The 25247-nt window shown below is 44.0% G+C and overlaps 1 protein-coding gene across 3 annotated transcripts in view; it reads right to left on the minus strand.

Annotated features, from left to right (window-relative positions):
* Ripor2 (RHO family interacting cell polarization regulator 2) overlaps nt 1–23578 on the minus strand; it is a 111905-nt gene extending 88327 nt beyond the window's left edge. For all 3 annotated transcript variants that reach the window (XM_028776295.1, XM_028776298.1, XM_028776297.1), the window contains exon 1: nt 23445–23578. In XM_028776295.1, coding sequence (XP_028632128.1) covers nt 23445–23505 — 61 coding nt within the window. In that variant the 5' untranslated portion in view covers nt 23506–23578. The remainder of the gene's footprint in view (nt 1–23444) is intronic.
* Between the last annotated feature and the right edge of the window lie 1669 nt (nt 23579–25247).

Genomic DNA, 25247 nt, shown 5'->3' on the forward strand with positions numbered 1-25247 from the left:
CCGTGAGTGGCCGTGAGGGGCCGTGAGTGGCCGTGAGGGGCCGTGAGGGGCCGTGAGGGGCCGTGAGGGGCCGTGAGGCTGTGACTTGAGAGGATCTCTGACAGTCTGCCCTTTCCAGCTGCAATCTCCAGAAATGCACTTCTCTCAACTCAACATACTTCCCACCAGCACGCCACCGCCCCATGTGGACATTCCTCCCCAGAAGAAAACATTGGCTACAAGGCATGACAACATAGCACATGGAGGGCAAGCTCTCTGTATGTTTCTTTATGGGTACTGATGCAAGTCCCTAATGCACAATCCTTACAAACATACAGTTACTAACCATACAGTTTATGGTGATCTTCGTATCCCCTGGACATTAGACTGTTTACACCTGGCTATAATCTTTCAGTATTTTGATTCCTGCTTCATAGACAGGCAAACTAAGGCTAAACTTGACCAAAATGATCCAGCTTAATCAACTTTAGATCCACATGCAAAAAAAAAAAAAAAAAGAAAAAGAAAAAAAAGAAAAAACAAAACAAACAAAACAAAAAAAAAAACCCAGCAACAACAACAAGAACAAAAAACCAGCAAAGCCAGGCCTGAATTCTTGACGAGTGGAAACTGTGAGTTAATGCTGTGTGGTCTTTTAAATGGCTGTATGTTGATGATTTCTTGGGCAGTGCTAGACAATTTAAAAGTGGCCTTTTACAAAACTGTAAACCACAATGTGACCCTTCTATAGTTTTAAATCCTGCTTCAGTTCCCCATGTTGAATACAGAATAAAACCCAAAGTCCACACTGCTGGCGATCTTCATCATCAGGTTGGTAGGATCTAAACTCACCTAGGCAGTAGGCCTTTGGGCCGTGTTTTGTAAAGCGTTCTTTAGATAAGTTAATTGAAGTGGAAAGACCTGCCTTAGATGTGGACAGCACCTTCCACTCATGGGCTGAGGTTCTGGTCTGAATACAAGGAGAGAAGGCACTCACCGCTAGCACTTCCTTGCCAGGATGGAGAGCATCCCCTCAAATGGAGCCAGACATTTAGTCCTAGCAACAAGAAAGGTAACCACAGCACCACTGCTTACAGGATCCTAGTGAGCCAACCCTTTATAGATCTCTGCTATCTCCAGGTCCTCTCTCCAGTCCCTTAAACCTTCACAGCCTTCTCCTGGCTCATCACTGACCACTGGCATCTTTAGTACATCTGTGTCCCAGTGATCCTTCTAATTCCCACTTGTCTTCCAAAGCACTGGCCGTTCTTCGCCTGTCTCTCTGTCACTAATCTGTGAGCTCATGAGGCAGGGACCTTTTCAGCCTTACACACTGTGTCCCAGGCCTATTAGATGGAAGATGGATAACTCTGCATTCTGAAGCAGCCCCTGACTCTTCAATCATTTTATTTCCCTTGTCAACCTGGCTTATCTCCAACAGAAGAGCCTTTGCCCACATCCAAATAGCAGTGGCTATTCATTCTCACTCAGTTAAAAAGTCCCTGGTTATATCCATTCCCTCAAGCCCTTTGTCCCTTTCCTGTCCTCTCACTTCTGAACTTCCTAACAGCTTGATCTCAAGATGCCTAGAACCTCTACCTTGAATAATATTGCAGGTACTGAATGAAGTGTGATTGTTCCAAACAGTGCTGCGTTTCCTGTGCTCTGGAAAAAGAGGCTAAAGGAATGAGCACTGCATGATGGGAATCCCCAAGGTACTGTGTTTAGCTTCACCTTGGGGATGCTCAACTCCTCAACCTGGGGCAGAACTGAAATTGCGGATAAGTAGGAAGTGGGCAAGATGCTTCTTTGAGCTGACTCCCCAGGCAGGGGGCCAGCGTGTAGATGATGGAAGGGTGGATCCTGAACACAGGTCAGTTTCCTCTTTGGACTGGGATCTGTCCTGGGTAACTTTGTAGCCCTCATGGGTCCTAGCACAAACCATCCTCAGACAGCAAGTAAGAGCATGAGTTATGGACGAGACATCATAGGTCAAACAAGACAGAATGCATTCCTGATGGGGCCCTGTGGATCACGTGCAGAAGTTAAGTAATTTGTCCAACAGGGCAACCCAATTAAGAGCACACACCAGAAGCCAGGTATCTCCATCCAAAGCTCTATAGCAGGCATCTCCACCCACTGTCTCTGCTGAGATCTCCAGAGTCCCCATTCTTGAATGGGGTGGATTTCTTTTTATTCCTACTTTCTCCCATGGTGCTATTTACTGTTCCCTCAGCAGAATTCTTATATTCTCTAAACTTCTCTGAGCAGAGCATTCATATCCGCCAAGGGCATCTTATGACCTTACTCAGGGAAATAACGAAGCACAGATCTGTCCTGCTCATGGAGGGGGGGGGAACAATAGGAACCTCCCTATTAGGAAACAGTTGCATTTCCTCATGCCAGCAGAAAAGAATGGTTCATGAAGCAATTTGCTTTATGGTCCACTTTAAGATAAATGATCTGCTCCCTCAATTTCTGACCCTCCACTTCTTTTAACATGAAGGAATCTAGACTACACTCACTCCTATGATATTGCACCCAGATCTGTATGTAGGTTGTGCCAAAGCTATGTTGGTAAAACAAAGCAAAGCAAAACAAACAAACAAACAAACACCATCAATTATAATAAGACTTGTGCCTTCAACTCCAGGCCTCACATTCAAAGTAGGAGCCTTGTCACGGATACCGTCACCCACTTAGCACTGTCACACTGTCATGGGTGTCTCTCTTATCTCAGGTGGAGAACTCTGAAGTCAAGAATATGTTCCTCACTCACGTGGAAACAGAAGAAGCTCAAATGAGGGAAACGTGGGTGACTGCCTGCCTGAATTGAGCATCAGTGCTTTTAGAACAGGGCTGTCTTGAAATGTTGAATTCCGCTTTGAAGGAGCTAAGTGACCTCAATAGGCAGCGGAAGAGTGACATGCAAAATCCCTTAAGTAAAAATTTGTTGACTTAAAAAGAAAAGAATGGTTCCTTAGAACACAGTTAAGTCCACCCCCTCACATCATTCCTCATCAAGATTACTCACAAATAAAAATGGCAGCTACTAGCAGTGAATGGTTGAGTGAGATCAGTATCAGGTAGTGGGCTGGGGGAAGGCCGCTGCAGTCACCTGACCTGCTCGGCCGGGTGGTCCTGGAGATGAGTAAGTGAGGTGCGCTATAGGAAAGAGGAAGTGCTCCGGGTGCTATGGGAACGGCTTTATTTTTGGTCGCACGAAACTGTGTTTTAACTTCAGCAGTGCTGACAAGTTTCCCTTTCCAAAACAGCAAGGCTGTGTCACTCTCGTTCTGGAGCGGTTTTTAAGCCGATGTTTGGCTAGCAGAATCGACCCAGTGAGCCTGACCGAGACTCAATAAATGCACCGTTCATCAGGAGAAAGAAGAAAAGCATCCAAATTGATTTCCCAATTTAGAACTCCCAGCTATGTAACTCACTCAGCGTATGCCTGAGGAATGCCTGGCTTTGCCAAATGGAGCTGATGCTCTTGTTGGAGTCTATCAGGCACCCAGCTCTGGCTACCGTCTGTGTTTCATGTCTCCGTGTATCTTGTGCCTGGGACGCCGGTGACTTCTGGCTTCCATTCTAGGCCTAGTTGACAGTTCCTGGAGAGGTGATCAGATCTAGCCTGAGATCTAGGCTTCCTTCCTACCTGGGATGTCTCACGTACACAAGAGGAGCAGTGTTCATGACCTCATGTTGAAGTCCTTTCTCTAATCACGTGACCCTCGCTTGGAGACATTCAGCTGTCCCAGTGCTTGGCTATATCATAGCTTGAGTTGAGCTATGTTTGCTTTAGTTGAGATAGTTTCTCATTCAAGTAGTCCAAGTTGGCCTTGAGTTTCCAATACATCCAAACATGACTTTGAACTTCTGATCCTCTTGCTTCTATCTCCTGAATGCTAGAACAGCAGGCACGAGCCATTTTGCACATTTTATGCAGTGCTGGGGTTTGAACACAGGGCTTCGTGAATGCTAGGCAAGCCACAGTCCCAGCTCTGGGTCTGAGACTGTTTTGTTTTGTTGTTGAGACAGTGTTTCCCTGACTGTCCTGGAACTCAATTTATAGAATATGCTGGCCTTGAACTCAGAGATCCTCCTGCATCTGTCTTCCAAGGGCTGGGATTACAGGTGTGCGCCATCCCTGTCTTTGGTTCCGAGACCCTTGAACTCCTTTATCACACAACCTCAGGAGGCATTAGGAGTGTGCTTTCAGAAGCCTTTCCAGATGGGTCCCCACCTTGCTGTCACCCTCACAGGCAGGGGACAGTCCCTAGAAGGATCCTCCATTTGAAGTTGAGAGACCTTAGTTCTGTCTCACTGCTGGGGAGGAACTTGGCCAATCTTGGTCTCCATATCTCATCTGTCATATGAAGGGTCTGGAGAGTCAGGTCACCACACTTCATGTTTTTTGTTTTTTTTTTTTTTCTTTTTTTTTTACTGTTGTTTTGCTCAGGCCAATCGATTGCCTAGAAATTCTTAACTGATTCTCTGTCTATCAAGCTTCCTCCTACCAGTGAGCTTTATCTCTAAAATCACCCCTGGTTTCGAAAGCCCTGTTCTAGCCTCGTTTCCATCACACCACTGGTCTTTTTTTATAGGTCCTCTGTCCCCTGAACACAGATGCATGCACATCCCTGCCTTCTGGGAGAGATGGTTAGCACACTTCTCACTATCAGTAAGCTGTGTGTCAGGAGCTATGCTTTGTGCCATGAATAGTGTAATAAGCCCCACATTGATGTATTTAGAGGAAGGTGAGCATGTACTTCCCTGGTAGCTTCTGCCATGTATCCCTGAAGACCACCCCTCCACCCCCAAGCCAGCATTTATGAGCACTGGAGCAGCTCCTGAGGAAGTTCTCATCACTAATGGGACTGCAGGGAGCCAGGCCTCCTATGCATGTCTGTTGCCTCTGATAAGGTCCTCACAGTAGCAGACATCTCAGGCATTTCCTTCCCATTGTCACACGTATTTGCTTTTGCAATGGGAACATTCTTGGTCAATGCTGTTGTCATATTAGTATGTCCTAGAAACAAGCTGCTCAAAGGTATGGAAGTCAGGCCAATGAACTCAGGCAGGCAAATTACCCTAAGACTATGCCCCATCTACAGGTCTAGCTTCTGCACTGAGTGACTAGAAGGCTTCAGAGGCACAAACAACTGGATGCTCAGAGCTGATGGGGAAGAAAATGTGCTTCAAGTACAAAAATTTCCTCTTCAGAAACTTTATATCATATTTTTTATACATGATTATTACATAACACCTTGAGGTCTTTTCTGATATATATATATATATCATTCTATCCTTATAATATTATACTATATACCATAATTTTGACCAATATTCTATCCTTCTCTATTTTCTAAGGGAATGCTTTAGCATTAAAAAAAATACAGTGTAATGGCCCAAGGAACATTAGACCAATTTATGCTTTTTCATAATTCTGAAGCCAAGCATGGGGGGATGCACACAGTACACAAGAGGGCAATGCAGATGGATTTCCATAAGTTTGAGGCCAGACTGGAGTTTCTAGCTAACCAGGGCTATCTCAAAAATAAACAAATAGACAGGAACTATGGAGGGGGCTCAGTGAGTAAATGCTTGCTCGGGAGTGAATTTGGATTCCAGCACATGTGTAAAATCCAGATGTGGTAGCACTCCCCTGTAACCCCAGTGCCTGGGAGACGAGGACAGGTGGATCCTGGGACTCATTAGCCAGCTCGTCTATCTGAAGCACTGAGCTACAGGTTCAGGAAGAGATGTCTTAAAAATAAGGAGAGTAATAGAGGAAGAAAGTTGATATTAACCTCTGGTCTTCACATGGGCTTGCTCTGGAGAGAACACACACGCACACATGCGTGCATGCATGCACATACACACATTGAGGCTATTGCAGACCTTGAAAGGGCTTTGGTAAACCTCAAGGGTCCTCAGATTTCATTCTCAGAACCAGCAACAGAGACTGACAAAGATTTCAGCAATATGTTAAATCGACAATTCTTTTCAGTTCTGAAACCCAAGAGGTACAAAGTGAAGACTATACTTTCAATTGAAAAGTGTTAGGACACAGCAATCAGGTATAAAATATTTCAACATGCAGGTAGAAGTGGTTGGAAACTATTGGTATCTGTAAGCAGAGTGCTAAGAACTAGGTAGGCGGGCACTTTTGTTACTAAAGTTGGAAATAAACTTTTACTTCTTAATAAGTTCCTTCCTTTTATGGAGCCATCGGAGGCACAGTGAAAAGAAGATCATCTCTAAGTCCTCCAAGGTGATGCATGTGGTGCTCCCAGATGGATGCTGTCAGTCCCAGGTTTTCAGTTTGGCCACTTCCTGTTTAGTCTCATTCCTCACACTCCTCTCCCTGCCCTGGGCTCATAGTGAATGGCCTCCTTCAAGGTATGAATTCCAGACTCTTCCTCATAAGGTCACCTTGGGCTGGCTGTGTCCCTTTAAAATGGATAACCTCCTCCCAATCCCGTGGAGAATGACCTCTATCTACTTGCTTTTGCTCCTTTGGTCCAGCATTTGCTCCATAATGCTGTTGCTGGCTCCTAAACACATGTACCCTCCCTACCTCTCTGATTCATCTCTTTATTAAATGAAACTTCTGATTATTCTGAATTTTGGCTTTCCTGGTGAACACTCATTAAGAATTACGTACTGGGCTGGTTAGATGTACTTCTTCCAAAAGCATGAGGAACGAAGTTCGGTCCGAGGAACCCTTGTAGAGAAGCTCAGTGTGGTGGTGCACACTTGTAATCCCACTGCTTTGGATGCTGAGACAGGCATATCCTGGAGCCAGCCTACCCAGTGCTTGGAAAGCCCGAGGAACCTCAAGCCTATGCTAGTGGCCGACGAGATACCATTCATCCACAGCCATTGCAAAGAGGTGAGTGTGGGTAATCCTTACCACTAGCATGCAACAGTCTAGGTTGATGGAGCTCAGAGCAGGGCTGAGCACAATGCCTGGAAAGAGATTGTGGAGGACTATGTGAAGTCTGCATAGAGAAGAAGGAGAGCTAAAGAGAAAATAGGACCAACAAGAGATGGGATTTGCCTGTCAGTCATGCATTTAAACTGATAAAAAGCTTTCCCTCCACCAAATACTGTGGGTTATTTGACACAGTAGGAAGAATAACCAGTTAATCCAGTCCCTCAAGCCTCTCCAGGATAAGGCTGGCTCCAAGAGATTAGGGACCAAAATGATTGCTGAATGACCTTCTGTGAGTAGTTTGCATCTGAGGTCAATTAAAAAAATATACTTGTTGTTTTAGAAACAGAACTTTTTAAAATCTCTTCTTTAATCCTTCATATTTTAAGTATTTCTTATTCAGGTGGCCCTTTGCTGTAAACGGACTTTCCTCTTCTTTTCCACTTCATATCAGGGCTGTTGTTCCTTGTAATCTTGTTTAATCCCTTTTCCAGCTTGGCAGAGGTCTCTCAAAGACTAGGTCCTTCCTAATTCCTGAATTTGAGCCCTTTAACACCAGAGGTGGATTTTGGAGGAATGACAGGGGCAGGAGCCTACTGATGAGACCTTACCTCTAGCAGCTAATCTTTCTGTCTTCACGGATCTTACTTGCAAGTGTGATTTCCATTTGGCTGCATGGAGGTTAAGTGAGTTGTCACTACTCAAGCAAAGCACAGCTGGAGAGAGCTGGAAGTACTTCAAAATGGTTTAAAACCCAGGGGTACCCATAGGGAAGAGCCTACTGAGGCTCCCCCCATCCCCACTCCCTGTCTATGGCTCTACTCTTATAGGAAAGTGAACCTCTGAACCCAGCTGTCTGCTTTTGTCCTGGAGGATTGGAACCATTAGAAATCCTAACTAGTTCCAAGATCTAGCATCTCTTTCCTTCCTAAGTCCCTGTCACAGCTCACACCTCTTCCAGCTAACAGACACATGATGCAAAATCAGGATGCTGGATATCAGATCCGTCCCAAGGGCTCTGCATAACCTCACTTTGCAGAGGTTCAGGTGGAAATCTATCCCCTTCGGAGACTTCTTTGGTTAGTAGTGGGAGCGAGGAGGCCCTGGCTCAGTTCCCCTCTTCCCTTCATTGCTCACACACAAGTCTCTGGTGGCTTCACATAGGAGCTGTGACAACAGGACATCGTTGCCCTCCATAATTAGCCAGGCAAAGGAGGGTGCGTGATGGCAGAGCTCTCAGCTCATAAATTATTCACGCAACTGAAGTGCAATGCCTGTCACGTTCAAAATAGGTCATTCATGCTTGAGCTGTTAGAGCTGAAAATTTCACAGTGATGGTAATAAAGCCAAGGACATTGGTTTAAGCAAATCTCCAAAGAAAGTGGCTTCTGCCAGCAATCCTGTAGCAAGCATCTCCAACTGAACCAGTTATTTTCATTAGGCTGTAGGGAGAGGCCGAAACAGCTGTCTTCTGGCAGGGCCGAAAGCTGGGGATGTATGGAAGGCTCTATTTCAGCCTCTTCTTTTGTGGACTCTGCTCCAAAGAGCCTCAAGAGGCTACTTGAGAAAGATAAATGTGAACACCTGCTCCAGTTTGCTCCCTGCACACACAGATGATGCTAAACCAGAATAAGGATCAGCCCTTGGCAGATTCTAAATAGTCAACCTCTCAGCCTTGGATGCCGAATTTACAGAGGAATTCAACTCCCACAGCTGAAGGCCTGGTGTCCTGGAGGTTTAGACCTGATTCTTAGACATATGGGCCTCTTCTGGAACCAGAATGCATTGGCCTTTTGTCCAGCAGTAGATACGTTATTCAACTCAAGTGCTTGGTAATGGAAAAATACTGGACTGTCTATTTCAGAATTTGGGAGAGTTCCTGGTATGGTAATAGGTTTAATTTTTTGTTCTAGGCTACAAAGAGGAAGGGGACTATAGCTCAGTGATAAAGTACTTGCCTAGAGTTCCCCTTAAGGTTCTCAGTTTGATACCCAGCACTGAAAAAGTAACATGTTCCAACACAAATCCTGGATGCAAAGGACTGTCTTACAGAAAGATTATAATAAAGAGAAGCAATTGAAAACAGCATGTGGGGTATGAGTTGAGACAAGAGGGAATAAGCTGGTTGCTGCCTCTTGACTGTTAAATGGATGTGTGACTTAAGGAAGAGAAAAGGGAGAGTTCAAGAACACACCCCCCCAGCTTCCTCCTTTGAGGTGAAATAAATCAATAATCCCTGTAGGACTCCTCCCGCAGAGAGTCTGTGAGGTACAGCCTTGGACCCAAAGGGCTGAAGGGCAAGCACTAGAACTGGACATGTAGAGCATCAAAGACTGTGAGTGTGTTCAGAGGCAGTTTGCATGCACACTTCTACAGTTAGCAGATAAATGGCACACAGTTCCCAATGATACAAAAACAAAGCTCTCCCATCTGCAGGTGACAGCTCCAATACCTGCACAAGGTATTCTAACCCTTTCTCCCTCGCCTTTCTGTGACCCTCCCTGGAGAGTTTCCAACAGTTAGTATTGCACTGCTGAACTCCTGGTCTTCTGGAACAGTCTATAGAGATTTCCATAGCCTCAATTCCTACAAACTAGGGGTACATTTACAGATAATCTTTATGTATATTTATGCCATTTTATAGCCAACATTTCAATAGACATTTTTTTTTGTTGTTGTTGTTTTTGTTTTTTCGAGACAGGGTTTCTCTGTATAGCCCTGGCTCTCCTGGAACTCACTCTGTAGACCAGGCTGGCCTCGAACTCAGAAATCTGACTGTCTCTGCCTCCCAAGTGCTGGGATTAAAGGCATGCGCCACTACTGCCTGGCTCAATAGACATTTTTTGAGTCTCCACTACTTTGAGTACATAGAGGACTTTCCCAAACCATCCATAATTTCTATAAGCTTGACTGTCCACACCTGACTCTGGTCTCCTCTGCCCTTGCTGGATCCCCCAGTCCCCACCAGTTTTCTCAACAGCCACCATCATCTCAAGAAAGAAAGATCAGTGTTACCCTTAAGGATATTCATTCAGGTCTCATTCTTGCCTACTCATCCCACTAGACATATCCCTGACTCAAGCACAATAGGGTCTTGTAGAGTTTCTACCAGGTGTCATCTGGATTCCTCTAATGGTGTTCCAACTGGTTGCTTGCCTTTGTATTCTACTTTTTTTTTTGGTCAGAGCCTGTGTGTTCCAGGTCCCAGGCTGACCCAGAACTCGTTATATAGCCAAGGATGACCTTGAACTTCTGATTCTCTGGTCTCCATCACCTGATCGCTAGAATTACAGACTTGTTACCATGCTAGGTTTATCAAATGCAGGGCTTCCTGCATGCTAAGCAGGCACTCCACCAACTGAGGTACATACTGAGCCCTTCTTCACTGTCAAGGGAATGGCCAGAATGTGCCTTTTAGAAGGTAGGTAAGGAAACATCATTCAGCTGAGCACTGGCCAATGAGCCCCATCTCATACAAAGTAAAAACCCGAGTCTTCACACACTCTATACGGCTCTGCAAGTAGTGGAGCTCCTCAAGCCACAAGTGCTTGGATCTCATATGCCACTCTCTGCTGTTTCCACTGTGCTGCAGACACAGTGGCCTCTTTGCTATTCTTGGAACACACTCCCTTTAGACATCCAGCTTTGACTTCCTTTAAGCTTCTGGCATTTGTCAGCCATTGCCTCCTGGGCGGCCATGCCTGATCCTTCCCATCCTGCACCTCATTTGTCAATAACACATCTCTCCCCCAACACGGGACATTTCTGCATCTTTTCCTGTCTGTGTCTCCCCTCTCGAACACTGTATGACTTCACCAGACCTGGGACTTTATTGTAGTCACTGCTGGATCCCAGGAGCCAGAATAGAACTGAGCCCAGCATATGGCAGGCTTCCAATGACAGTCTTTCAATGGTGGAAAAATAGTTCATAAGTTCTCCAGGAGACTACATCTGCTATGGGTGTCATTCCTCTCAGGAGCCCCCATGAGGGCTAATCACAAAACATTTATGCAGAGATCCTTACACCTGTCCCCAGTTAGGCAGGAATTCATAGAAGGAATCCCATTATTTAAAGCTTGCACATGCAAAAGTCCTGGCAAGAGCAAAGTTACTCTCAAGAGAAACACTTGTGTCCCATCCTTCAGCCATTGGGCTATTGAAAAGATAAGTCCCAGGAATCTCATGCTGAGGGAAGGGACTATAGGAGGAACTTGCCTCCCAGGAAGAGATTCTACACAGTGCCGCCAATTTACTAAACTTACCTTGCAAAACAGACAGAAATTGAGACAAGATAGGTCAGTGATGGTCCAGGACCACCCGTTGACCAGGACTGCTAAACAGCTTATACTTCTGTTTAACCAAAAACCCCATGTCTGTGCCCTTGAGGACAGATCGAGGGTCACTAGACCTCTTTGCTTGTGTTCACAATGTGGCTATATTGAATAAATATTGTTTCTCTGGTTTTTGCTCTTACTTGTCTCTATAAGTATTGGGAGGTTGGTGGCCATGACTAGCTTGGTGGAATAGGCTGCCATACCCAAGACTTTGACCCTAAAACTTCAGTAACACCAGGAAGAATGATGTCATTCTAAAATTGTGTTGGATTGAATCCATCTTGATCAGGGCCGGGTCCCTAGAATGAAGTTTGTCTTTTATGGAAATTCGGTTCTCTTATGTTAGTTACGAGGTTCAAGAGAAAAGCTGCACAGAATTCTGAGCTAACTTTTCAAATACCAATATGTATGTACATATCAAAATACTGACATGGATATATATATATATATATATATATATATATATATATATACACATAAATAAATAGTTGTGGTAAAACTTGCATAACATAACATTTAGCATCTTAGTCCATAAGTGAAGAACACTTGATGCTCTTTTAGAAATCTAGAGTTGGGGTTCCAATAGACATGCTGGGCAGCTTACAACTTCCTGTAACTCCAACTCTAGAGGACCTGACACCCTCTGCTAGCCTCCCGTGGCATGCACACTCAGGGGCACACTCACATAATTAGTAATTTTCAATGCATAGTTCAGTATGTTTGTTTCCAGTGTCCTGCATCCAATCTCCAGAGCTCCTCTGCTTTGCAAAACCAAAACTGAGAGCCTTTTAAACAATATTATTCACTTTTTATTTTTATATCTTTTAATATATATCTTATATCTTTTAAAATATCTTTTAATAATTCACTTTTTATCCCAGTCCAGGGAACTACTGACTTATTATTTCAATGGACTTGATGACTGTACATTCATCATGTAAGTGGAATCATGTGGCATTTACATTTGTTGAGATTGATTTACTTTCCTTAATATAATGTCCTTAAGATTTATGCACACTGGGGTTCATTATTTTTGAAGACCAGCTAATATTCCATTGTCTGTGCACACTACACTTTGTATCTCCATTTTCCTTCAATGGATGCATGAGCTTTTTAGTACCTTTTGGGCATCGTGAATAACATGGTTATTCATGAGTACAAATGCACAAACATCTCAAGACCCCGCTTTCAATTCCTATATATGCAGTCATGGGGTACCCAGATCATATGGTAACTCCATTCCTAATGCTCTGAAGAGCTGTTACTCTGCTGCCCACAGCTGTGGTACCACTTGGATCATTTGGATTCCCACCAACAGTGAACAAGAGAGTTTCCTGTCTTTTTATAGCTGTGTTTTCTTCTCTGGTAGCCTGTGAGAACTGTCCAGAGATGCTTAATAGAACTAGACATTCCTGATTCTTCCAGCACTTAGCAACAGTGGGCCTGTAACTCTCTCTCTATGCATGTGTGTGCTGACGTTAGCTTTCTCTTGTCATGTCTATTTTGCAAAGGCTTCTTCATTCTCAAATTAACATGCATGTGAGCAGACATGCACAGTTCTGCCTCACGGAATGGGGGTAGTGGAAGAGAGCTGGTACTGTGTGGGGGTGATAAAGACAGGGCTAACTCTGTGTAATCCTTTAACAGAAAGATATTGTGGGTTCAGTCTTATTTCTTTGGAAGATGTTGCATAAGATCCAGCACACTGCTTCTTGGTAAACTGGGGCATCTCAGTATGAGAGAGCACAGAGGAAGACAGCTTGGAGTTGTTCCTGCACATTAGTCATTTGTCACAAGGAGGTCCCAGGGACCTGTGAACTCAGAGTCAAGGGGAGAGAGAAATCTGAGAGGAGTAATCAGGAAAAACCCTGAACTCTTCATACGTGACATCTCCTTCCAGCTACTTTATTACTGGAGTGGGAGAAGGAGCACTGGTCCTCCTAGACCAGTTTCTTCTCTTTCACAATATGGGTTTCCCTCTCTTCCCCCACCCAGGACAGTCTGTATCCTGAAGTACTAACTTTTTTTTTTTATTTTTCGAGACAGAGTTTCTCTGTGTAATCTTGGCTGTCCTGGAAGTACTAACTTGTTAAAATCGTCTTTCCAAGTGGTATTAAAAAGCAACACAGTATGATGACTCGAATTTCCTCTAAGAGAAAATAAAATTAAGCTCAAGGGATGACTCTTCCTCACATGGGAACTTTATAGAGAAAAGGCACAGATGTAAAACCTGTGCTACAGAAAAAGATACTTAAGAAACTCGGTGACCCAAAGAGAGGCAGAATGACTTGAAAAGGGCTGGAGGGTCAGCTCAGCAGTTTAGAGGACTTGCAGAAGAGCAGGGTTCAGTTCTCACCATCCATTTTGGGCAGCTCACAACCACCTTTAACTCCAGTTGTCCAACACCTCCTGGCCTCCTAGGGCACCTGCACACATAGTGCACATATAGTCTTCCAGACAAATACACATAAATAAAAAATAAGTATAAAATGACTTTGAAATTAATGGCCTACATAGACCAGAGACCAGCAGGCTTTTTTTTTTCTTCTCTACAGAAGAAGTTAGTAAATATTTTAGGCATTGTGGGTGGAGAGATTAAAAAATGAGAAAATGATCCAGAAACACACAATGATAAAGGAAACAGCAGTTCACATAGTTCTTACTGACAAATTGAAAATATGGCAGTAATCAAGAATTTCTAGTAATAGCATTCTCTTAAGACAAGAATAGAATTTTTTGGGATAATGCTTTGTTTATTTGACTTTGAGACGAGTGACTCTTATCATCACGTCAGCTATAGATGTTAATCTGGGCAAGCCATTCTCATCGGCAGAAGCAGGCAGTAGGCTACCTTTGGCCTGAAGGCTAGGGCTTGTCAACCCCTGGCCAGACCAAGAGCCCTGCAGAAAGCCACTGACTCACTGTGAGTAGTTCTGACGACTCATTCATTGTTTTTGTGTGTGTGTGTATAAATGCACGTACAAATACTTGTGTGTGTGTGCGCGCGCGCATGTACAGAGACCAGAGGTCAGTGTTGGATGTTTTCCTCTACCTTATTTTTTAGATAGTCTATCACTCAACCTGGCAATCACCAATTTGTCAAGCTGGGTGCCCAATGAACCCTAGCAATGCCTCTGTCTTGTTTCCCTAGTATTGGGATTCTAAACATGTACTACTTAGTGCACCTGGGCTTTTTATATGGGTTCTGGGGATCAAAACTCAAGTTGTGGGGCTTGCATGGTGAGCATTAGTGCCATCTCCCTACCTCTCATGGGCCCTTTTCAGTCCCATACAGTTTAATTCACACTGTCTTTTTACACAAAGAAGATCAGTCTCTTAGCCTGCCATCAGCGTTCTTTCCAGGTAGAGGGGAACTGCATTGGTCTGGTTCTGATTTGTCTTGCTGTAGTGGATGCCATTTCCAACCTCTCTAACCAGTCATGTGTTGTGGTCAGAACTGGTGGGTGATGCTTGGTAAACTTCTGTTGGTCAGTTCCCACCTAGAGGATCAGTACGAGGCTCTATTCACCTGTTCTTTTGTTTCTTGTAGTCAGAGTAGCACTTAGCAAGCAAGTGTTTGTCATCCTGAACATATCTATACATGAGTTCATGAAAACAAATTGTCAAGGTTTCCTCCAGGAAAGTTAGGAGAAGTAAAAACGAAATCCTGAGGGAACATTATAGAGGCTTCATTGAAAATCTTAATTGCTGTTCCAAAAGCCCAATATATATATTTATATATATGTGTGTGTGTGTTTTAAATGTGTACTAACTTTGTACTAGAGGTGTTTTTAATAAATATGTAAAGTTTAGACTTTCTCAAGTTACTTTTGTAAAAGTACTTAGTTGAGTGGTGATGGGAGAGGCAGTCACTGTGATGTCAACCAAGGAAATATTTACCAAGAAATAGGTCCAAACACTGTCAACTATGGGATTCCTCACTGCTGGCATTTCTGAAGGTAATTAGGGCCTCTCCACAGTAGCGGAATATTGGGGTACACTGTGTGAAGTTGTGACTCTCTCCTTCCTCATCTACCTAAGGCATTTTGATTGGCTTTAATAAAAATCTGATGGTCAATTAGCTATGTAGGAAGTAGAAGGCAGGACTTCCTGGGAGGGAGAAGGAACTCTGGGAAGAAGAAAGAGGATGGCCTTTCAAGAGGAGACATGAGAGGAGATGATGTGTCTATGGGCCTGGAAGGTATAGCTAGCAGTGTGACTGGGTGGAGCTAGGTGGTTAGGTTAACTTAGATTAACTAACTGAGAGTCTGTCTAGCTAAGGCCTAAGCTTTGAAATATTAAAAAGTCTCTGTGTGGTTATTTGGGAAAGTAGCTGGATAAGGAACAATCACTGCTATATTAATTTCCAGCATTAATTAATATATACAAGGTATTAGTAATCTGTTTACAGTGCTGTCACAGTGTGCATTGCTTTGGACAAGGAAAGCATTGTCAAATGGAGACCAGATCAATGAAAGCAAGAGAAAATAGAGATGCAATCACAAACTCATTATGTGCTGAGCTTTGGGTTATTCTGAGCTCTACTTCAGCCGCATGGTGAAAACCAGATAGTAGCCAGGCTTCAGCTTTTGAGCCCGAGTGCACTCAATATTCTCAGGAAGCTTCTGAGGGCAGCAGTCTCAATGGCTCTGCTCTCATCAGTCCACGGCCCTCACTAAGCCAGCGCTTGATGGTTTGTGACAATGGCCAAGAGTGGAAGAGGGGAACTGAACAGATGCTAGGACAACTGAGAAGACCAGAGAGATAATGAGCAACTTCTAGGTAGGAAGCCCTTAAGGCTTTTGAGTTATCCTATATGCTCTTTCTTTTAACTTTGACAACTTTTTTGAGAGACAAACATCAGCATGACCACTGCCATCATCACTATCATTATTTTTAGTACTTCAACCATAACCATTACTACTGCCATTACCACCACTAGACTGCTGCCATGGCCACTGCCGCCACCATCACTACCACCACCACCACCACCGCCACTGCCACCATCACCGCCACCGCCACCACCACCATCATGGCTAACCACTGTCATCATCCCAACCATTATGAGTATCACCACTATTATTATTGCCACCACCACCATGATCATCACCATTACCGCACCATCATGACCATTAGGACAACAACCATCATCACCCCCACCATAATTCCCATTACCACCAACACCCTGTCTATTACTGTCATTATCATGACTACTATTATCACACCACCACCATCATCACTACCACCATGATTACCATGATGACTACAACCATTAAATATCATCATCACCATCATCACTAAAACCACTACCATCTTCATCGACACTATCCTAATCCCCACTAACGTCCTTGCCACCACTATCACCAGCACCAACATCATGACTCCATTACCATCATGATTACCACTGCCATCACCATCATCATCACCATCATCATCACAACAGCCCCCATCAGCTCCATCAGCACCACTCTCCCCACCAGGACTTCCATTGTCTTCACCACTGTCCTCATCGTCACCAAGTGATGATGTCACCATCATCACCAGCATCACAGTCATTCTCATTACCACTGACATCAGTATCCTCATCATTCACACAGGGAGCAGCTCAGTGCTGCCTTACCTGAGTTTTAAGCCTGCGTGCTAAAAAGTCCACAATCTAAGAACAGCAGTGGCATCAGAGTCTGTGTACAAGGGACTTTCTGCAGCTCTCTATGTCTGCAAAAGTGCTTCCTCCTCGAAGCCATTTGCTGATGAACACATGATGTCACGCACTCTCAGAATAGCAATTTCTTTTTAAAGAAACATTTTTGTGCTTTATGATTTCAAACATACTAGGCATAGTTAACTTTAGAAATCACACTACTCAGTAGATACATGGACTCAAGTAAATAGCTTTTATCAAAGAGGAAGGAAAGGCTAGACTCACAGTTTATTTCAACATCTTAGTCATAATAACTACTTAATAGTAACTTTTTCTTTTCCTTTCCCTCCCTCTGTCCATCCCTCCCTCCCTCTCTGTCTCCCTCTTTCCTTCTCTCCCTCCCCCCTTCTTACTCCTTTCTTGTCCTCTCTTGTCTGTAGTGGGTATGTACAGAGGCTTAGTTTTCAAGACAAGTTCTGTAAATAAATGCTCAAATATATCTTCCAATCTTCCTAAAATGTTCAGACTTTTCTGGCTGCTCAAAAAAAATATTAAAATAAACATTTGGCATGCCCAATTTGTACTACCAAGCCCCTTTTAGCGTCGGCAGATCTAAATAGGTCACTGGGAGGTCACTGGAGGCCATAAATCAGAGGGTAGACTGGTGGCTGAGCTGGCCTGCATAGCTTTAGTTCAGTGTGCTATTTTGGTTTGTGCCCCTGAAATGACACCATCTTGCTGGCACCAGCCAAAGAAAGCTTCCTAGACATCTATGGGAAGAGAATGTTCAGTAATCCAAGGCCGAGGTCACACAGGCATGAATAACTGTGGGGAGGTCTGTGTCTGCTCTGGACCCTGTGAGAGAGCAGAGAAATGATTTCCATCCAAACTGTTTATCCAGGAACCCAGGATGGAAATGGATCCAAACAGTCTTGGCAAATGGTGAAAGAAGAGAGTAACCAATTCTTCTCACTCCGTCAAACTAGGACAGCCTCTTCCTGCCTGCTTTCCAATCCCATGTGGGTCCACTTGAGAACCCCAGACATTTTTGAGAAAGGTTAAATACAGTCAAGTAACAATGATCGTATGTGTTTATACAACGTGAAATGTGGAATAATCACAGAGGAACCCCCCAGCACTTTCTGCCAAGGCTTGTGTTCTATTTCCCTTACTTTTTCTGTGAAGTTTCAACCAGTCTGAGCTTCCTGGATTTATTGCTTTTATATATAATCTTAGTTTAGTTTTCTTCCCTTCCCTCTCTCCTTTCCTTTCCTTTCCTTTCCTTTCCTTTCCTTTCCTTTCCTTTCTTCCATCCTCCTGACAATCTGATATGAGGTAAAGCATCTTTGAAGGCCAGGAAAGGAGTCAGAGACAGCCCCTGCTCCCACTGTTAGTACCACAAGAAGATTAAGCTGCACAACTGTAACATATGTGCAGAGGGCCTAGCTCAGTCCCATACATGCTCCATGATTGGTGATTCAGTCTCTGTGAGCCCCTGTGAGCCCAGGTTGGCTGATTCTGTGGGGGTTTTTTTGTTTGTTTGTTTTTTGTTTTTTTGTTTTTTTTTTTTTTTTTTTTTTTTGGTATTCTTGAGCCCTTTGGCTCTTACAATCCTTTCTCTCCATCTTCTGCAGGATTCTCCAAGCTCCACCCAATATATGGCTGTGGGTCTCTGTATCTGTTTCCATCAGTTGCTGGATGAAGCCTCTCGGATGGCTATTGGGATAGGCACCAATCTATGAGTAATGCAGAATAGCACTAGGTATCATTTCATTAACTTTTTTTTTTTTTTTACTGGGCATCTTTGGTTTTATCCTAGGTCTCTGGGCCATTCAGTCTCTGAGTCCTGACCCTCCATGTAGTGTCGGGGTGGGCTCCTTTTCTTGGTGTGGAGAAACATGTAGTTTTATAAACAGTCTACATAGACAGGCAAAACTTGGCTTGCATCCTAATTATAATTTGTTGATACAGTTTGAGAACCTTTTGCTCTGAGGTAAAGTTCCCTTTGGAAGGGAAAGCACACAGACCAACTTTCTTTTTTCTTTTTAATATTTATTTTAACCATATGTATGGGTATTTTGTGTACACACCACATGTTTGCCTACCAGAGGAGGGTGTCAAAACCTCTGGTTCTGGAGTTACAGATGTTTGTGAGCGATCATGTGGGTGCTGGGAATTGAACCTGGGTACTTTGCAAGAACAGCAAGTACTCCTAACCCCTGAGCCATTTCTCCAGCCCTAAGACTGACTGTCTTGGGGGAAAGATGATACTTATTTTTAAAAAATGAGTGAATTTGTTCCAAGCACCTGCTAGTCTCTTAAGTCTTAAGCGCTACAGGCATCCAGTTCCTCTCCAACTAGAAGTCTTCTCCCCCTACCCCTTAATTTATGCATTCACTTTACCAGAGTCCCCATTCCTCCTCACACAGCCCCTCCCCACTTTGCTCCTCTGAGAACGGGGAGGTATCCCTTAGGTACCACCCTACTCTGGCACAAGGATACACCTCAAAGCCTTCTTTGAGGAGACAGAAGAAGCTCCTCCAGAATAGGACAGGTGCGTGCCCCTGCTACCAGCTCTGGGAACAGAAAGAGCTGGCAAAACTTTTGCAGTTGAATGTGGTCTTTAAGTGAGATCTTAAGAGCTATAGGAATATAAGAACCCAAGCGATACTTTGTGCACACATTGTGAACTCATGGCATTTTACTGTTCCAGTCATTGCACTGGACTGCAGCTATTGAGCAGCTCTGAAAATGGAAGCAGCCGGACTGGGGCTTCTAAAACAGGAGGCAACTAATGACAGCTAAGACGCAATGTTCATGGTAACAGGCTGACTGACTGCCACCTGAGAACCGAGTCTTCCTGCAGGATTAGTGTTCTCTTCTCTGAGAAATAATCCATACAGTGGTGTCCACCACTGTCAAGGCTGCCTGGCAATGACATGGATGGACACCCTTTAATCTGATAAGCATGAAACCACAGAAAGAAACAGCCAATAGTGCCAGCTGTTGGATTTTCAATTTTTCAGTGCCTTAGTAATCAAATTACCTACTTTTCCAGAAAAGTTCATGTCTACCTGATAGTAACTGCCATCCAATGACACAGTGAGGTTATGAGATGTCTAGAAAGCATTCCTAAGGCTGAGTGTGTGAGTGTGGGGGGGGGAGGAGGGAGGGACGAGAGGGAGAGGGAGTTGGGGAGAAAGGAGAGAGAATTAGAGTTGTGGAAAAAATGTTGGGTGTTATGTGTAGGTAAACAGTCTCTCTCTCTCTCTCTCTCTCTCTCTCTCTCTCTCTCTCTCTCTCTGCGAATAACAGCAGAGTAGCACACCACACTGCTTCTTAGCTCTGTGAACCTTAACATTTTCTCTAACCACAGAGAACAAACAGGATCTCAGAGAGGCAGTAAGCAAACACCTTGTAGGGACTACTTGCTTTCTTTTCCTTTCCAGATCTTTCTGCATCTGTACAAAACCTGTGACCCTGTATTTTTAAGGGGAAGATGTTTCCTTTAAAAAAAAAATGTGTCAGCTGTAAAGAAACAGGGTTGCCCTAACAACAAGCTTCCCGAGTGGTTCCCTTTTGTGCGTGGGAAGAGACTCACTGTGTGGGGACTTCAGTGCTTTCTCGGGCAGGTCAGAGAGCAGAAAGCCCAGGGAAACCTGGGTGGCCATGCACTCTGGGTGAAAATGTACTGATGGTGAGGTTAGGCAGAGAGCTGAAGTTTTTTAAGAAATGCTATCTCAGCCAAGAGAGTCAAAGTGGGGGATGAGGGAGAGAGGAGGGATAAGCAAATTACAATATATACAAGTGTGTGTGAAAATAAAACCCATCATTTTATATGCTAGCTGAAATAATTTAACAGCAAAATAGAAACAAAACAGGCCTCAGAAAACAGGTATAATTCTTGGGTTTTCAATATAGGATGAAGCTTAAAGAGGCTCAATGACCTGACCATGTTCCTGCAACTATACAGGACAGGGGAAAACAGAATCCCCATTCTATTACATCAGTGTATATTTGCAAACACAGCAGTAAGTACATTACTGTTCACAGAGTACTTTTCTAAGGACTTCCCTGTAATAGGATTTAGTCTGCACACAGTCCTAGGAGGTTTGTGCTCCATTTCCCAAGTGAGTAAACTGGAGAACAAAGGGGTTAAACAATCTGTTTGAGGTCACGAAGCAGATTAATGGACAAAACCCAGGCAGAGCCTGCACAGCACTTCTTAAAGTGAGATACCTCTTAAAAACCAGATCCCACATGAACTAGTAGCTATCCATGACTGTGAAAACCAATGAAAGCATACCGATTGCTGTTCTGCAAGGATTCTCTCTAGTCTCTAAGGAGTAAGTCAAACAATACGATCCATGGAAGAACAAGACAAATAGTTAAGACCTTTCGATGGAACTAATCTGTACAAACAAATAGATGCTGCGGTCTCATGTTGCCATGGAGGAAACAGAAGTTGCATTGCAAAACCAGCGCGAGGCAGAACTAGCATTCAAGTCTAAAATTGGTCTGAAATGACACCGGTCACTGAGGATAAAATAATAGTGTTGAGTGGGATCCGTGGTTAAGAGCACGGGCTGATCTTCTAGAGGACCTGGATTTGATTCCCAGCATTGACGGACATCTCACAACTGTCTGTTCATCCCATCCCAGGGGGTCAGACACTCTCTTCTGATCTCCACAGACATCAGGGATGTGGTACACAGACAAAGATGCAGGCAAACAACCCGGACACATGAAATAATAATTAAAAAAAAACCCTTATGACCTCGTTAGCTGTGAGTGCTCAGCAGAAAGATCTCTGCAGGTTCATGGAGTCCTAATTTCTGAAGGTCTTGCTAACCAACCTTTTTTTTTTTTTTTTTTTTTCAGGATGGTCCCATGCATGATCCAGGGCTGTGCACTAACCTATAGATGGCGCTCTTCAGCACCAGACCCAGATACAATAAGAGAAAAATCCGTTTGGATAGGAAAATGTGGACTGGACATTTTAGAATGTCACTCCTGGAGGGAAAAGTGGCTGAAAACGATGAGATTATCCAAAGTAGGTGAATCTTTCTAGTTGTAATTGTTAGATTGGTTTCTAAGTAAGTAACCACCAACTCCAGGAGGGGAAGTCAGATATCAGAGCCTAAGACTCAACTTCAAAGCCCCCACAGCTCCCAGTGTCTGTCAGTCAAGCAAAGCAGCAGATGGAAACCCCAGTCACCGGCAGCAAAGATCAACAGGAATCCCTCACACAGATATACATTGTGACAAAAACCCAAAACATGGTTTTATCTTATTTTTTTTTCTAATAAGGTCACACTATGTAGCCCAAGCTGGCCTTGATCTCGTCATCTTTTCTTCCAAAGCGTTGAGATTAGAGGTGTGTGCCAGCATGCCTGGCCTATATTATTATTGTATGATATCATTTACATTTTCTTTTGAGACAATGTCTCTCTTAACTCAGGCTAGCCCCCGGGGCCCTATGTAGCTGAGGATGCCCTTGACTCCTGATCCTCCTGCCTCCATCCCCCAGTGATGGGATTACAAATGTGTGTCATGACGCCACAGTCATAAATTCTGATTTTAAATATTTCTGTGGCAAAAACAAAGTAAATGGAGATAGTAAGCATATCCTAGAGGGCTGGAGCACAAGGCTTCTCAGTACACACTTTTTTCTTACCTGGTTGAACTTGTAACGTTTAAGAGACAGGGTCTCCCCCCCCCCCCCCCCATCCGTCTGTTCATTTTACACTACTTGACAGACTTAAAAAAAAAAACTCAAACAAGGTGTTTTACGAAAAATCTGAGATCCCCCCAGTCCTAATTCCCATCCATTTAGGCAATTCCAAATTCTAGAAAGGTTTTTGCCTATGGCCCATCTCATTGCAGCATTAGAATAAGACATCTGGAGGTTACTACCTACCTGTTTAAAACACTAAGCCTAATTGAACAGTTAACTGAAGATCTGTGAATTGAGATGGAAGGCTAAACAATGCCAGAGGACGTCAGGTGTGCCAGGATTACACACACACACACACACACACACACACATGCGGAAAAGAAAAATGAAGTGTGACAGAACAAAGGGAGGGGGGACGGCCAAAGAGAAGGAGGGAGGGAGGAGGGAGAAAGATCTAAGAGGAGAGGGGGATGAGAGGGGAGAGAAGGGGAGGGTTGGCTGGTCACCAGGAGAAGCCCTCCAGCCCCATTCATTCAGTTCCTACCCCAGGACCTGGCATGCACAAAGTACTGTGACAGCCTTCCCTTTGGATGTCATCAAAGAGCACACACATGAGGGACAAAGTATAAAATCTCAGTTCTATTTTCTGGCCTAAAGCAATCTTTACTTAGCTGTAATCCTTTAAAAACAAAATGTTTAGAACAATCACTTAATTGCACTGTCCTTTCCTTGCCTTGTGCCACTTCATGACCACCTCATTCAGAATAACTCTGTCTTCTCCATTTCAAAATCCTTAAGTCCTTTGTACAAACCACTTGAAAGCTTCTCCCACTAAGCAGAGCAGCCTGGCTCCTGCCAGAGAGGTGTGTTTACCTTCACCAAAAATGTCATCCTCTTCATCCACCAGAAACTCCTCAGGGTCAAGGAACTGCATTGTAGGAAGACAGGGAGCTGGAGGCACTCACAATCTAGGACACACAGGAGCCACCTTAGCTCTGAGCAGTCACACTGCTTGGGAGGGGATTTCCTTCCCCACAGTGGATTACTCAAGCCCTAGGGAGGGCAGCTTCCGCATCTGCTGTGAAGAAACCAGCTTCATTCATACGAAAAGGCTTCTGAAACGTTGCAGTGTGAACCCCAGGTGAGGTAATTCTCACCACTGAGAAGAAAGACTTATTTGGAAGGGGATGCTGATCCAGTTGGATTCAAGCATAGATATCACTCAGGCAGAGTTTGATAAGTTCTATTTCAAAGCACCAACTTTCATATTTCTTTGAGAGGATGGTAGGCTCTTAGCTTTCCTGCTTATGAATCTCAACACAATGGGTAGTGTTGAAAGAGAGAGGTTCACATTTCTCATATCTTGCTTTTGCTTCAATGACAGTTTATCTGAAAGTAAAGCAAGCCTTGTGCTACACCAAAGCCTGCATTTGGAAGACATGAGCTTCTTTGTTTCCCTCAGCAACAGTTGCATTTTTTTCTCTTTTGTAAACCTCTTGCGTTTGAGGGGAACTTTAGAGTAACATTGAAGCCAACCATAGTATTCACCTAGGCTTTTATTAGCTCTAACAAACCCACATTAGTGAGCAGATAATTGGTCTGTGTCAAATAATGTCCATTGCATAACATTTACTCATTCTGATACTTAGAGCTTTCATCAGTAAAAAAGAAGAAGAAAAAAAAAACCCACCATTCCCTCCTAAATCGAGGAGTTAAAGCCCAGCTTTCATGTGACTACCAGTGGTTTGCATCACCACCCAGAACTACCCAACAGATTCCAGCAGTGTGTGTGATACTACAACCACATCTGGGGCTTTTCTAGAGTTACAAAATGCAAATGAAGGTGTCAGCTGAGGAGCTATTGTTCACCAAAGTGTTTATTTTTAGAGTCTTGTTTACTGTGTGTTTTTGAAGACTTCCAGTGTTACCTTTTTCAATGAGAGTTTATTCCTTCTTTCTGTAAGTGCTTTGGAATTATGCCAGTTGTTTCCCAAGGGGGAATCTTGTTAGTAGGACTAGGCAAGTCAAGCAGTTAACCCAGTGGTCAAGAACTGTTGAAGAGGGACCAGCAGCACTATTGAGGGCCCATCTATGAACCAGTTCCTATAGGGAGGTCCCCCTAAAGTAGGTGACACTCTGAGTCCTGCTGAGATCACTGGTCATCTCAAGAAACTGCCCTTCAGAGAGCGTCTGGAAATGCTGTGCACTGGGATTGAGTAATGACTGGGTATCATTTATGGTACATGGTGTGTTGCCTCTTAGGGCGGGAATCTTCCTGCAAATGGACAGGACAGGCAGGAGGAACTGTCCTGTCCCAAAAGCCAATAGTGTTCACTGGGGGGGGGGGGGGGGGGGGAAAGCAAGAGGCAGACAGCTTGCCCTAGGGCTCCATTGCTTCTGGCCACCCACCTCCTTACCCTAGTTCCTATGTAAATGCTATTTCTGGTGAGCACCTGACTGTGGCTTAGAGTTTTATCTTGTATAATTGAGACAAAAGAGAGGATGATAACTGAGTCATTCTCAGCCATTGCCTGTGTTCATAGCCTCATCAAGTGTGTCCCACTGACCACCATCCAATGGGCTGCATGAAGAGGAGAAAGCACGCTGCACACCATCATTCATCTGTCAGCTTCCTGATTGCAGACACATTGTAACCAGCTGCCTCACATTTCCATC

This window comes from Grammomys surdaster, unplaced genomic scaffold (assembly GCF_004785775.1).
Source record: "Grammomys surdaster isolate TR1022 unplaced genomic scaffold, NIH_TR_1.0 267, whole genome shotgun sequence".
Lineage (NCBI taxonomy): Eukaryota > Metazoa > Chordata > Mammalia > Rodentia > Muridae > Grammomys > Grammomys surdaster.